The sequence below is a fragment of the Pristis pectinata genome, chromosome 4, assembly GCF_009764475.1.
Source record: "Pristis pectinata isolate sPriPec2 chromosome 4, sPriPec2.1.pri, whole genome shotgun sequence".
In the NCBI taxonomy this organism is placed as follows: domain Eukaryota; kingdom Metazoa; phylum Chordata; class Chondrichthyes; order Rhinopristiformes; family Pristidae; genus Pristis; species Pristis pectinata.
The window spans coordinates 61,432,958-61,447,592 of NC_067408.1; the positions used below are offsets into that span (position 1 = coordinate 61,432,958).

The 14,635-nt window shown below is 41.1% G+C and overlaps 1 protein-coding gene across 1 annotated transcript in view; it reads right to left on the reverse strand.

Annotated features, from left to right (window-relative positions):
• LOC127569640 (cilia- and flagella-associated protein 44) overlaps positions 1-14,635 on the reverse strand; it is a 117,689-nt gene that overhangs the window by 77,647 nt on the left and 25,407 nt on the right. Inside the window, exons 9-12 of the mRNA XM_052014440.1 lie at positions 14,144-14,296; positions 12,791-12,838; positions 8,280-8,379; positions 3,272-3,366 (exon numbers count right to left, since the gene is read on the reverse strand). Coding sequence (XP_051870400.1) covers positions 3,272-3,366; positions 8,280-8,379; positions 12,791-12,838; positions 14,144-14,296 — 396 coding nt within the window. The remainder of the gene's footprint in view (positions 1-3,271; positions 3,367-8,279; positions 8,380-12,790; positions 12,839-14,143; positions 14,297-14,635) is intronic.

Consider the following 14,635-nt stretch of genomic DNA (forward strand, 5'->3'; position numbering starts at 1 on the left):
TACATCAAGGTAGTAGAAGGAAAAAGCAATAACAGAATGCAGAATATAGTATTACAGTTACAGAGAAAGTGCAGTGCAGGTAGACAATAAGGTGCAAGGGCCATGACAAGGTAGATTGTGAGGTCATCTTTAACGTACAAGAGGTCCGTTCAAGAGTCTTATAATAGCAGGATAGAAGCTGCCTTTCAGCATGGCAGTGCGTGCTTTCAAGCTTTTGTATCTTCTACCCCATGGAAGGGGGGGATGAGAGAGAATTTCCGGGGTGGAAGGGGTCTTTGGTTATGCTGGCTGCTTTTTTGAGGCAGTAAGAAGTTTAGACAGAGTCCATGGAGGGGAGGCTGGTTTTCGTGATAGACTGAGCTGTGTCCACAACTCTCTGTAATTTCTTGTGGTTTTGGGCAGAACAGTTGCTATACCAAGCTGTGATGCATCTGGATAGGATGCTTTCTATAGTCCATCTATAAAAACTGCTGAGGATCAACGAGCACATACCAAATTTCCTTAGCCTTCTGAGGAAGTAGAACCACTGGTGCGCTTTCTTGGCCATAGCGTATACGTGATTGGACCAGGACAAACTATGGTGATGTTTACACCTAGGAACTTGAAGCTCTCAACCATCTCCATTTTATTGCAGAATACTGTGCATTCGTGCAATGCACAGAATATGATAGGATAAGAACCTCCTAACATCAAAGTTAAAAATAAAACAGTGAGTGTGCATATGACTCCAGTGAAATCCATCTGAGGCCAAATTTTTGGATTGTCTTCTGGAACCAAATTCTTATGCAAGTTGGGGACTTCCTGTATATAGAATTGAATAGATAGAAATAGACGCAAGCAGAAAAATTGATAAAGACAAGTAAATAGATTGAGGAGTGGATACGGAGAAAAATACACATCTAGAAATTCTGGTGCAGCTGTTGAGCAACTGATTGAGCATTGCACACTTTTGTAGCCAAATATGTGTTGCCTTTCAGACTTAGGTTCTCAGCCACAGATCCAATCAGGCAAGGTTTGCCCTGCTGGAGATTGATGGGCGTTGCAGTAATTGGTTCAGTGTGAGGTGGCCCTAAGGTTGAAGCTAAGTAACATACATAACCAACAGGTGTCCCAGTCCAGCACGGTGTTGGTAAGGGTACACTGGCCCTGGAGTGGTCAATAGCAGGCACCCCAGAACAACATGGATTTGACAACAAGAACCTTGCATGGGGAATGATGCCATCTCATGTACCCCTGTGTCACAGAATCATGGCACAGAAGGAGGCCATTCTATCCAGTTCTTTGTCCACAGCCCTGCAAGTTATAGTTCTTCAAGCACTCAGATACTTTTTAAATGTGGTGAGGGTTATTGGCTCAAACACTGTTTCAGACAACAACATTTAAGTAGCCATGGGAAAGAATACAGACCACTCTGAGGTAAAAAACATAATCAGTTGGGAAAGGGCCAGTGTTAAATGGATGGGAACAAATCTGACCTGGAAATATTAGAATCAAAGCCTGGCAGGAAAAACTGTTATGGAATGGGAGGCCTTTATAGTACAGGTGTTTCAGCTATTATATAGGTAGAGTCCCATGAAGGGAGAAAGATAGGGAAATAACAGCCAGAGCTTCCCGGGTGACCAAAAGAGAAAGAGTAAAACAGGAAAAAAGAGCATAGGAATGGCCAGCAGAGTCCAGATACTCTTAGTCCAGATGAAGGGTCTTGACCTGAAATGTCAACTGTCCATTTCCCTCCACAGATGCTGCCTGACCTACTGAGTTCCTCTGGCAGCTCATGTGTTACTCAAAAAAAGAGTAGGCTATTACCACAGGTGGGAACCAGACTGATTACAGAAATTTTAGAAGGGAAACAAAAGAAGCAAAGAGAGAGCGTGTGAAAAGACTGAAACAAAAACAGAGATGCTGGAAGGACTCAGCCAGTCGAGCAATATAAGAGAAAGCAGTCAACAATGGTTAATCATGAACCCTTCGTCAGAACATCTTCAACCTGAAACATGTTGCTTGACTGACTGAGCTCCAGCACTTCTGCTTTTGTTTCAGATTCCAACACCTACAGTTTTATTTGCTTTCCATGAGAAAATACTTCAAGTAATTATGAAAGGGAATCAATAATAATCTATAGACACGTAAAAAGAGAAGTTAGGCCAATCAGAGTCCAAAAAGGGAATTTACTCATGGATACAGAAGGCATGGCTGAGATAATTAGTGAATATTTTACCAAGGAAGAAGATGCTGCTGGAGCAAAGGAAGATGTAGCTGAGATTGTGAATGAGCTAAAAAATGATACAGAGGAGTTACTAGTAAGGATTGTTGCACGAAGTGGATAAATCATCTGATCCAGGGGATCCATCCTGGGTTGCTGAGGAAATGAGGTTGACAACTGCAGGAGGCCCAAATAGCCATAGATTCAGGGGTAGTGGTCTGAAATTTGTTGAAAAAGGGGGGCAGAATAACACAGTTTGGAGGGCAAGGTTCCTCATTAGCTCTGCTGCAGATGACTTGAATGTCATATTCTTTGGGGCAGGTTACAGAGAAAGGCTGATTGTGTCTGATGAAGCTTGGAAGAATTCAACCCCAATTTGCTAGAACTAGGCTCCCATTCTTTCCAACATGAAACAGGTGACCGTCTCCAGCAGCACCTTCATGGAACAAATCATGTAATCAATTTACATTGCGATACAAACATGCACTTTTCACCCTTCATCTGAGTGCAACAGCAACAGAGGGTCTTTGACTTGAAACATTAACTCTGCTTCTCTTTCCACAGACACTGCCTGACCTGGTAAGTGATTTGACAGCATTTTCTGATTTTATTTCATATTCCCAGAATCTGCATTTTCTTTTTGATTTTCATATAGTAATTACCTGTAACTAGTTAAACTGCACCAGCAACTGAAAGAAATAAACCAGCAATGTTAACACTGTTTCTCTTTCCACTAATGCTGCCTGACCTGCTGAGTCCTTCCAGCAGTTTGTTTATATTTTAGACTTTCACCATCTCAAGGTATTTTGATTTTCATAAACCAGCAACTAACCTGAAATAGCCAGTGATCCTTTCATTGGTTGATTGGAGCAAGGCCCTTCATAGTGCATAATATCATGTTCAACTTTGTGAATGCAGGGAGAGCACCATCTGGAGTTTGGGGTTCCAAAACAGTGGCACTGGTGTCAAATCATGCTCACGTCTACCAGCTCTGAACCTGTAAAGGCTACCTAGTCTCTTAAAAGGTGCAGCAACACACTCTGCTGTTAAGCAAGAGGTCTCACTTACCACAAGTGGTGCCCAAGTTAACGCAGTTCCACCTTGCCTGTACCTCACAGTTACCAATTCTTCATTTCTCACAAAGTCATAGATGCGCACTGTGTCTGAAATTGTATTGAGGAAAAAGCTTAGCACTAAGTTTCTGAAGTAAAATTACTAAAGCACAATTCTCCTCAACTACGTACTGAACTATGGTATTGAAGAAAACATGAAGCATCTTGCTTCTACAAAAACTTAGGTAAAGAATTTAGGAATTATAAAATGAAGATCTGCTACTGACAAAAAGATAAAGAATTTATGAAATGACAGGTGTAGAGGATTTCAGGAGGATGGAGGCTGACAAATAAAAAAAGTAGAAAAATGGCAAGTGCAACTTAATGTGAAGAAGCATAAGGGATAATAGTTTTAAGAAGATCTACAGATGGGGAAAATGCACTCAATGGAAAGAAGCCAATGATGGGAGTTCACAGAGATAATCTACTAAAGATGTGAGTGCAGCAACATGAGAGTCAAGAACATTATGAATTTTATAAAGAAAATTCTAGGATAAAATGATAAATTCACACAATGTATTGTTTAGGCTATAAATAGGACAACAGTACAGTTTTACAAATAGAACAGTACAGCACAGGAACACCCCCTCCGGCCCATCATGTCTATGCCACCATGATTTCAATCCAACTAATCCCATCTGCCTGCAGTGGTCTGTATCCTTCTATCCTTGCCTGTTCATGCGTCTGTCTAAATGTCTCTTAAATGTTGCTATTCTATCTGTTTCCACCACTTCCTCTAGCAGTGCATTCCAGGCACATCTGTGTAAAAAACATGCCTTTAAGCATTCCCCCTCTGGTCTTAAACCAATGCCCTCTCATACTTGACATTTCTACCCTGGGAAAAAGACTTTGACCATCCACCCTACCTATGCCACTCATAATTATATATACTTCTATCAGGTCACCCCTCAGCCACTGACACTCCAGAGAAAATAATCCAAATTCGTCTAACCTCTCCTGATATCTAATACTCTCCAATCCAGGCAACATCCTAGTGAACTGCTTCTGCACCTTCTCTAAAGCTTCCACATCCTCCCTGTAATGGGGGAACCAGAACTGCACCAGACTTAAGGACAGCTTCTACCCCACTGTGCTAAGACTATTGAACGGTTCCCTTATACAATGAGATGGACTATGACCTCACGATCTACCTTGTTGTGACCTTGCACCTTATTGCACTGCACTTTCTCTGTAGCTGTGACACTTTACTCTGTACTGTTATTGTTTTTTTTACCTGTACCACATCAATGCACTCTGTACTAACTCAATGTAACTGTACTGTGTAATGAATTGACCTGTACAATCGGCATGCAAGACAAGTTTTCACTGTACCTTGGTACAAGTGACAATAATAGACCAATACCAATACCAATACTCCAAGTGTGGCCTAATTAAAGTTTTATATAATGTAACGTGACTTGCCAACTTTTATACTCAATGCCCCGACTGATGAAGCAAGCATGCCATACGCCTTCTTTACCACCCTATCCACTTGTGTTCTTTCAGGTAGCTATGGACTTGCATCCCAAGATCCCTTTATACATCAATGCTCTTAAGGTCCTGACATTTACTGTGTACATTCCTCTTGCATTTGATCTCCCAAACCTCACACTTGTCCAGATTAAGCTCCATTCGCCATTTCTCTAGCCAAATTTCCAACTGATCTATAATCCTGCTGTATCCACAACTCCACCAATTTTCATATTATCTGCAAACTTACTAATTAGACCATCTAAATTTTCATCCAGATTATATATTATATCATATACAACAGAAGTCCCAGCAATGATCCTTGTGGAACACCACTGAGGAAATTGAAGCCATAGAAAATGCAAAGTGTAAATCTGCCAAGATCATACCAGGGGTGGAATTTAATTTAGGTTTATTGGTGGAAAAAGATCTTCATCAATTTAAAATTACCACAGTGTGTGAGGAGAAGCTACTTTTACTCAGAAAGTTACTATGACATGGAATGCTTTGTCACAGGGAATGACTGTGCCAGACAACTAACAAAAGAATAGATAAAAATTTAAAATAGGGAAAGATAGAGGATTATGGTGAAGGAGCACAGCAAGAAGATTAATAGCAAAATAAAACAAACTGGTGGAGGAACTCAGCAGGTCAGGCAGAATCTGTGGAGGTAAAGGGATAGTCAATGTTTCAGGTTGAGACCCTGCATCAGGACAAGATTATTAGTTCTGAATTTCCTGTCTCAAAAGTTACCTTGTGGAGTTTTAAGTACAACATGTTGAAAATTAGAAAAAGGATCTGTTGGTGGAAGTATGGTCAGAAAGATGAGAGGTATCCATTGTACAAACATACTAATTATATGATTTAATAGTAATAGTTAAGGTATTGTAGTCACTGAGGATATTACATGAGAATGTTGAGCAAGCATTCTTTAACTTAAAAGCTTTAACAAATGTTTTGCTAGCAGAACTTAAAAGCAATAGTTTGTTCCCCAGGATCATATTTCCTCTGGGGAAATAAATACATCATGCTCACTGGGATGCAGATAAAGGAAAAGGAAACCCCTCTGTCAATACTTTCAGACAGATAAGACATTGAAGTCAATTACATTGGTGCCACCAGAGCTTATCTAAATTAGTTGCCTAAACAGAATACAAGTCAAAAGCTGGAAATGAGGAAGTGTCACAACTACATTAATCAATTATGGCATTGGCTGGGATACCATTTGTTCATAATTGGTTTATTAATGAGCTGAAGTAATTAGGATGATAATGGACAGAGAACATTGGCCAAACCTTTGAAATAGAGTACAGGCTCTCCCCAGGTTACGGCGAGATTCTGTTCCTGTGAATTGTTCACAACCCAGACAGTTCTCAAGTCAGAAATGGGGCCACAAATTAAATTCCCACATGACAGAAGATGCCAGCAGCCCCGCAGCAGCTGGCAAATCCTCTCCCAAATGCTTGCTCATATGTACCGGCTGTACATAAATCGGGTGTTCGTAAACCAGGGAGGACCTGTATTTAAGTTCATTACAAGGTATAAAGGAGGCAGCTAACAGAGAGTTCATCAAGGTGAATCTTCATTTTAGCCTTGGTTTTAAACACCTTAGAAAGCTCAAGACAATCACTGGGATAAAAGAAAGTTGCTGTCCATGGCTGCCACTTAGACATCCCACAGTTTACTTATTTTCTGATCAATCGACTGTGAAGCAATCATCACATCTATTAGGGATTAAATGTTAATTTTGTAATATTATTTTGTAATAATTACATCACTGCAATTTCTTTGTGAACCAATAAAACCTGTCTATTTCCAGCTGTAGGTAAGAGACCTTCCTCACCCTTTCGCAGCTGGCACCACTCCCATTTGTGTTATTCAGTCTCTCTCGGTCACTGCCATTTCACATTTTCTCTTTCTCCTGTCTATCCCTCCCACTTCTCTCCAACTTAAAATATGTTTAATTGCCAACATTTCCTAGCCTTGATCAATGATCATCAACCTGAAACAACTCTCCCTCCAGAGATGCTTCCTGACCTGCTGAGCATTTCCAGCATTCTCTGTTTTTATTTCAGATTTTCAGCATCTGCAAGTGCTTTGCTTATTTATATTTTGACACCATGGATAGATTTAATGCAATGGTTCTCATCTACTTTGCTTTGGTTGATCACAGATCTCTATGTGTTATGTGACTCACACCCACACAATTTACTTCCCATGTATCCATTTAAAAATGATTTGTATCTGTTATCTGATTTGAACAAATCATTTTTCAGCAATAGCTCACATTTCTGCACTGTCAAATTTCTATCAGGCGCATTTCAAATAAGCAAACTAAGTTTCTTTCATGGAGACACAAGAGACTGCAGACGCTGGAATCTGGAGCAACACACAAACTGCTGGAGGAACTCAGCAGGTTGAGCAGCATCTGTGGAAAGAAACGGACAGTCAACGTTTTGGGTTGAGACTCTTCATCTGGGCAGTCTGGGTAAGAATGTGGTTGAAGAGCAGGAGAGTTGAGAAATCACCAAGGAGGAGCAGTGAGAGGGGGTCTCACAGAACTCCCGTCGAAGAGAGGAGGAAAACTTCGTCAAAGTGGGCATACCTTGAAGAGACTTCACAGTGGAGCAGCAAAATGGAGACACAGGGGACTGTTGCTCCAGACTGCAGAACCTGCAAACAAAATGCTGTAGGAACTTTGTGGGTCAGGCAGCATCCATGGAGGTAAATGGACAGTCGACATTTCGGGTCAACACCCTTCATCAGTCCAGATGAAGGGTCTCAGCCCAAAATGTCGACTATCCATTTACCTCCATAAATGCTGCCTGACCTGCCGAGCTCCCCCAACATTTTGTTTGTTGCTTACGTTTCTTTCATCTTCATTTTTGTGATCTGACTGTTGCTGGAAAGACTAGCATTTATTGCCCACCCCTGATTGCCTCTGAGAAGGTGGTGGTGAGCTGCCTTCTTGAACTGTTGCAATACTTCTTGTGCTGCTGGGTAGGGAGCTTCAGGATTTAGACCCAACAACAATGAAGCACCAGGGACAAATTTTCAAGTCAGGATGGTGCATGATTTGGAGGGGAAATCGGCAGGTAACAGTGTTCCCATGCACCTGCTACCCTTGTCCTTCTATGTGGTAAAGTTCATGGATTTGAGGTGCTCTTGGAATAGTCTGATGACTAACTGCAGGGTATAGGTTTAAGATGAGTTGGTGGAGGTTCAGAGGGGATCAAAGGAAGTATTTTTTTTCACTCAAAGAACGGTTGGAATCTGCAAAACACTATCTGAGAGTGCAGGCAGAGACACTCACAACATTTAAGAAGTATCACGAATCACCTAGGCAACAGAAAGCCATGAACCAAGTGTGGTAAATGGGTACTTGATGGTTGGCATGGAAACAGTGGGCTGAAGGCCATTTTCTGTGTTGTATGGCACTATGACTTTATGAACTACATCAAGTCACGTCTTACTTAAGTAAAGAAGTCACCTACGGTCTAGTGCTGTTGTTGCCATCAAATAGGTAAGTGGTGATAAGTCCATAGCCTGGATTACCCCAGCGTGGAAAGAAAACAGACATTCGGGATCTTGCGTCTGTAAGGATTCAGAAAAGCCATTAAACAAACTGTGGAAGAACTGGACATTGGAAATAACATGCGAGAAGGATACACCAAACACACTACATGGCTGTTTGTTGTGGTGGATTTTGATCCACACTGGTGGCAGGAGTGACAATACCGGAGAACTGTGACCATGCCACATTCACAATTCACAGCAGCAACAAGGGTGCTAGATTGGCTCAAAACAAAAGAACAGCAACCCAACACCTTTATCACCTCATTGCCATGTCCACCCATGCCACCCTCATATAAGGAAATGACATCAATGAGGGCTGGAATAATAAGTGCATCTTAAGAGCATGGAGAGAGATGTCAAGGTTCAAAGTAGTCTGAACAGAAGCATATGGAAACATGGATTAGAGGACAAATATTTGAGATTAACAGCAAGGAAATTAGGAAGGAAGGAAGTGGTTCTACAGGAATATGACCATCGGCAGTTCAAATGAAAACCAGTGGAAATATCAAAAACTGTTTGCATAAATTTGGTGTAATTGAGTTCCCAGAAAAGGCAGAGGAGCAAAGAAGTAAGCAGGGTGACATTATTAGCTAAAGCCACAATTGAAATACACCAGTGATCATTTTGCCCTCAGGGGATGTTCAACAATTCTCTGTGAAAATTATGAAAGTAATAAAATAATAAATAAGGTGTAGAAGTAGGAATAAGGCACTCCCTTCTTTCCTTGCGCCTGCTCCAACATTCAACAAAATGAGAGGTGATTGTTTACATCGGCACCACTTTCTGCTCTGATCCTATATCATTAATATCAAAAAATCTATGTTCAATATCCACAGTGACAAAGCCGCCACAGCCTCCTTGGACAGAGAATTCTAAACATTCACATTGGATGAAATGTCTCTTCACTTCTGCCCTGAATGGCCGATCTTTTATTTTGAACCTGTGAACCCTGGTTGTAGACATCCAGCCAAGAGTGTCTGGAATTTTGTATATTTTAATGAGATCACATTTAATTTTTCTAAACTCCAGAGAATATAGGTGTCATTTGTTTATTCTCTCTTGCATAGAGTACAGAAACATGTTCTTTGGCTCACCATGTCCATGCTGACCTTAAAGTAGCACAAGTGGTGAAGAAGGCATATGGGATGCTTGCCTTCGTTACCCAGAGGATAGAATATAAGAGCAGAAACTTCATGTTACAACCTTACAAAACATTGGGTAGGCCACAGCTGGAGAATTGTGTTCAGCTCTAGTTGCCACAATCTCAGAAGGACATGATTGCACTGGGGAGGGTGCACTGGACAGAAGATTCACTTGTATGTGGCCTGTGATGAAGTTTCAGTTATAAGGAGAGACTAGCTAGGCTGCTCTGATCCTATATCACTAATATCAAAAAATCTATCGTCAATATCCACAGTGACCAAGCCTCCTTGGACAGAGAATTCTAAACATCCACCTACTGGATGAAATTTCTCTTTACCTCTGAGACACAAGAGATTACAGATGTTGGAATCTGGAGCAACGAACATAGTAAAATGGAGACACAATGACTGCAAGATGCCGGAATCTAAGAGACCCTCCAACAGATTGTTTGTTACTCCAAGTATCTATCTGTACTAATCCTGTTTACCAGCATTTGGTAATTCAAGTGCTTGTCCAGATGCTTATTAAATGTTAAGAGTGCCTACCTCCAACATCGTCTGTGGCGGGGTTTTCCAGATTGCAACCACTATCTGAGTTAAAAATTCTTCCTCAGATCCCCTCTAAATCTCCTACCCCTCATTTTAAACCTATGCCCTCTGGTCTTAGACACCTCAGCTATGGGGAAAGGTTTCTTGCTATCTATCCTATTTATGCCGCATAATTCTGTATAACTCTATCAGGTATTTTCACAGCCCATCACCTACATACTTAACCCACTGGGTCTCCAATCCTCTCCCCCATGGGTTCCATTTGCCCTCCCTTATCTGGCTCCACATCACCTTCTTTACTTATCAAATTCCAGAATCTGCAGCTCTTTGATGTCTCCACCAATCACCTCCCAGCCTCTGACTCTACCTCGACCCTCTCCTCTTCCACCTGGCTCCATCTGCCTGTCATCCCCCTCCTCATCTGGTTCCACCTATTGTCTGCCAGCTCCTGCCTCATCCCTCCCCCCACCATCTCATTTCCCCTCTACATTCACAGTTCTGATGCAGGGTCTCAAACTGAAACATTGACCATCCCTCTACCTCCACAGAAGCTGCCTGACACGTTGAGTTCCTCCAGCAGTTTGTTTTTTTTTATCCTCTCAGCCTCTTTGCTCCAAGGAAAACATATCCAGCCTAGCTAGTCTCTCCTTATAACTGAAACTTCATCTCAGGCCACATACTAGTGAATCTTCTCTCCAATGCACCCTCCCCAATGTCCTTCTGACAGTGTAGCAACTAGAACTGCACACAATATTCCAGCTGTGGCCTACCCAATGTTTTATAAGGCTGTAACATGAAGTTTTTGCCCTTATATTCTATCCTCTGGGTAATGAAGGCAAGCATCCCATATGCCTTCTTCACCACCCTATCCACTTGTGCTACCACATTCAGGGACCTTTGTTCCTCAATACCTTCTAGGGCCTTACCATTTATGGTATATGTCCTACAGTTATCGGAGCCCCCAAAGTGCATCACATCACATTTATCAAGATTAAATCCCATCTGCCATTGCTCTGTGCAACTTACCAGCAGATTGATATTATTCTGTAGCCTGAAACTACACTCCTTACTATCAACACGACCACCAGTTTTTGAACTTACTAATCATCCCTCCTACATTCACTTCTAAGTTCTTAATGTATGTAAAAAAACAAGTATGGTAAAGCTTCATTATTCTCCCTCTATCACAAGTATAACCTTTCTTAGGGAGGGAGGCTACACCTGTACAAGTATTCCAGGTGTGATCACAACAGAGTTCTCTATCCAGCCAGGAATGTGAGCCCCCACCTACTCAAGTGATCCAGCCAAGAGAGTGAGCCCCTGCCCACCCCATGGATCCAGTCAGGAAAGTGAACATCTACGCCAGGAATCCAGCTGGAAGAGTGAGCAAGTGCCCCAGGGATGCAGCAGGGAGAATGAAGGCACATCCAGGAAGGAGTTCCAGTAGAGCAGGAGAATGATTTATAAAACTCATAAAAGGTTCTTACAAGTTCAGTATTTTTAATACTGGGAGGGTGGAATTTTTTTTAAGCAATCCCCACATCCCCTCTGACATTTCTGGTTTATAGTTAGACAGTAAGCAGTTGAGGAGCAGAATCACAAGGAGGAGGCGGATCAAAGTTGAAGCAACCTAGACAGCATCATGCTTTCGCAGAAAACTTATCTGTGCCATACCACTAACCACAACACCTATTCTCCATTCACCAACTGTCACACATAAATGCAACCCTGAAGCACCGTAGCAACAGAGTTCAGAATCTAGGCACTGAGGTCCACATCTTGGACCATTACCTTGCATCAACTTCTTTGGACAACTAAAGTCCAGCAATAAATGTGGAACTGCCAACATCGTGTACACCCCAAGAAGACAAACTAGTTCTAGCATTCAGTGAATTCAGGGCACAAGGCAAGAGGGGAGAGATTTAATAGGAACCTGAGGGGTAACTTCTTCATGCAGAGGGTGTTGCATACATGGAACGAGCTACCAGAGGAGGTGGCAGAGGCAGGTACAATAACAACATTGAAAAGACACTTGGACAGGTTCATGGATAGGAAAGATTTAGAGGGATATGAGCCAAACACAGGCAAATGGGACTAGCTTGGATGGCAGCTTGATCAGCATGGATGAGTTGGGCCGGAGGGCCTGTTTCCATGCTGTATTCCTCTATGACTCTATATTTAAGTACTGTAACAATTTCATCAAGGGATTGAAAATGAGGAGATAAGAGATGGAATACAAAAAAGCTTGAAAAAGAGGCTGACAAATATACAAGTGGACACGTGCAATTTTCAGACTAGAGCTAGATGGAGCAGAAATAGCAGAGCAAGAAAATTAACAGCACATTGAGAATGACAGAGAAAGACTCTCAGTCTATCACAGACCTTCCCTTTTGTTCCCTTCTCCACTCCCCTACCTTTCTCTGCATCTTAAAGCCTGTTTATTACTTTTCCCAGTTCTGAGGAGGTCATCAACTGAAATGTTTCTCCCCACCCACCCCCATCATCTACCCAAACATATCCCCATGGACAATGCCCAATCTGCTCAGCATTTCCAGAATTTTTTGCTTTTATTTGTGTAATATCGAGACTGGTGACACAGCAGTCAAACAGTTGTGGCCTCACATCAGGCACAAAAAAAGGTAAGGGATATAGGGGGACGAAAATACTATAATAATAGTAGTTTCTCTGTCTATCTGTTAAATTAACAAAATTAATCACAAACAATTATCTGCACTTACAATGTTCGAAAATGAGAGGTCAAGTTTCCAGATTCTACCACTGGAATCCTATGGAAAAAATAAAGTTGTGCATTTTACCTTCTGTAGTTGTATTAAACTAGCAAAACCAGACATTGTTGGAATAGCTATAAATGCTGCTGCACCTTCTTAACTAGTTAAATAAAAAAACAAATTATATGCTTGACTGACATCAACTTCCTTATGGTATTCACAGAAACGGTAACAGAAAGTTAAGCCCAGAGATATCCACCAGCTCCCACGTTCCACTATTACTTGTGGGATTTGCCCTGGGAATACACAAATATTCAAAAATGCTGGTACCAAGTATTCATGCCATTAATGCCACATCAACAGAGGGCGCTTAAAGACTAAAGTCAGCTGCAGGCTTTTCATTCATCCAAATAACTGTTACCCAACATTGCAGAAACGATATTCCTCTCTGCCCCCCAAGGTAATCTCGCCATTGCAGGCAAAAATCCACCAATCATCAATAAATAAAGTTGAATATTGCCCAGAGATTCAGTAATCGGGTTATAGTCTTGTAGTATTAACATTGCATCAAAATTCTGCCCAAGTGGAAACTCCGTTTCACCATCTAAATTGCAACTGGGGATTGTTGCATTTGATATTTCATGTTGAAATATCCTAATTAAATCATTAATTTAAAAATTGCTGAATTAGCCTTCAATTTTTGAATTGTCCTTCTGAAATGCACATTGAAACTATGAATTTTCATAGAACACCATTCTGTTTTAACTCAGAGTTACTGACATAGAGAGGGACAGAATCTATAGATTCAGTATGGTTGACACTTCAGTGGGCATGGAGTAAAGAGAAGCCAGTCAAAGGCTTTTAAGATTGACTGATTTTTGAAGCAAATTATTAATGGTTACAAGAAACACAATTCCATGATGAAATTAGTCATTCTGTTGCAAAATACATAATTAAGTGTGTAATTTTTTTGTTACCTTAACTTTGTTTAAAAGTTTATTCTTTACATGAGAAACAGTAGTAGTTACGGAAAAATGGGAAAGGCAATATTTTTTCACCAATAAAGTAATTGGGCAACATTAATCAATTTGCTTTCCTTTCTTTGGTAGTTTCTTCAGATTGATCACTTTCAAAAGCAGCAATGGTTTCTTAATTTCAATTTCCTGATTTTGATTAGTGCATTCCCAACCCCTTTGGTCTGGATTTGTTTCTTTCATCTTTAATCTGCTCACAGGCACAATTTTGAAGAAAGTTAGCAAATAAACCAGCTGTTACAGTTGAATGTTACATTTACCCTTCTGCAACAATATGGTTCCTATGTGCAATGCTTTAAAATTATTTTTTTAAGATCTTTTAAAGTACCTGAGCACACCAAATAAGGTTTGAACCTTTGAATTTCACCATGGACTGAAGATTAACATTTCTTCCAACAAACAGTTCATTCATTGGTTCCATCTCAACCACAGAATCCTCATCATAAGGCTCCGCTGTGTCAATAGTTTCAAAGTCCCAGACCTGGAATCAATTGAAGCAGTTCAGTTTATATATGGCTGAGACTCGTACAAATCTGTGTGCAGTATATTAGCTGGGCATTTTCCACCTTAAGCATATCTGTCATTTGAGAGAAACAAAGGACTGCAGATGCTGGAATCTAGATGAAAAACATTATGAAGCTAGAGGAACTCAGCAGGCCAGGCAGCATCCGTGGAGAAAAGCAAGAGGTCAACATTTCGGGTCAGGACGCTTCTTCAGGACCAAAAATAGGAAAAGGGGAAGCCCAATAAATAGGAGGGAAAAGCTGAGTAGTGATAGGTGGACAAAAGAGGGGAGACGGGGTGGGCACAAGGTGGTGAT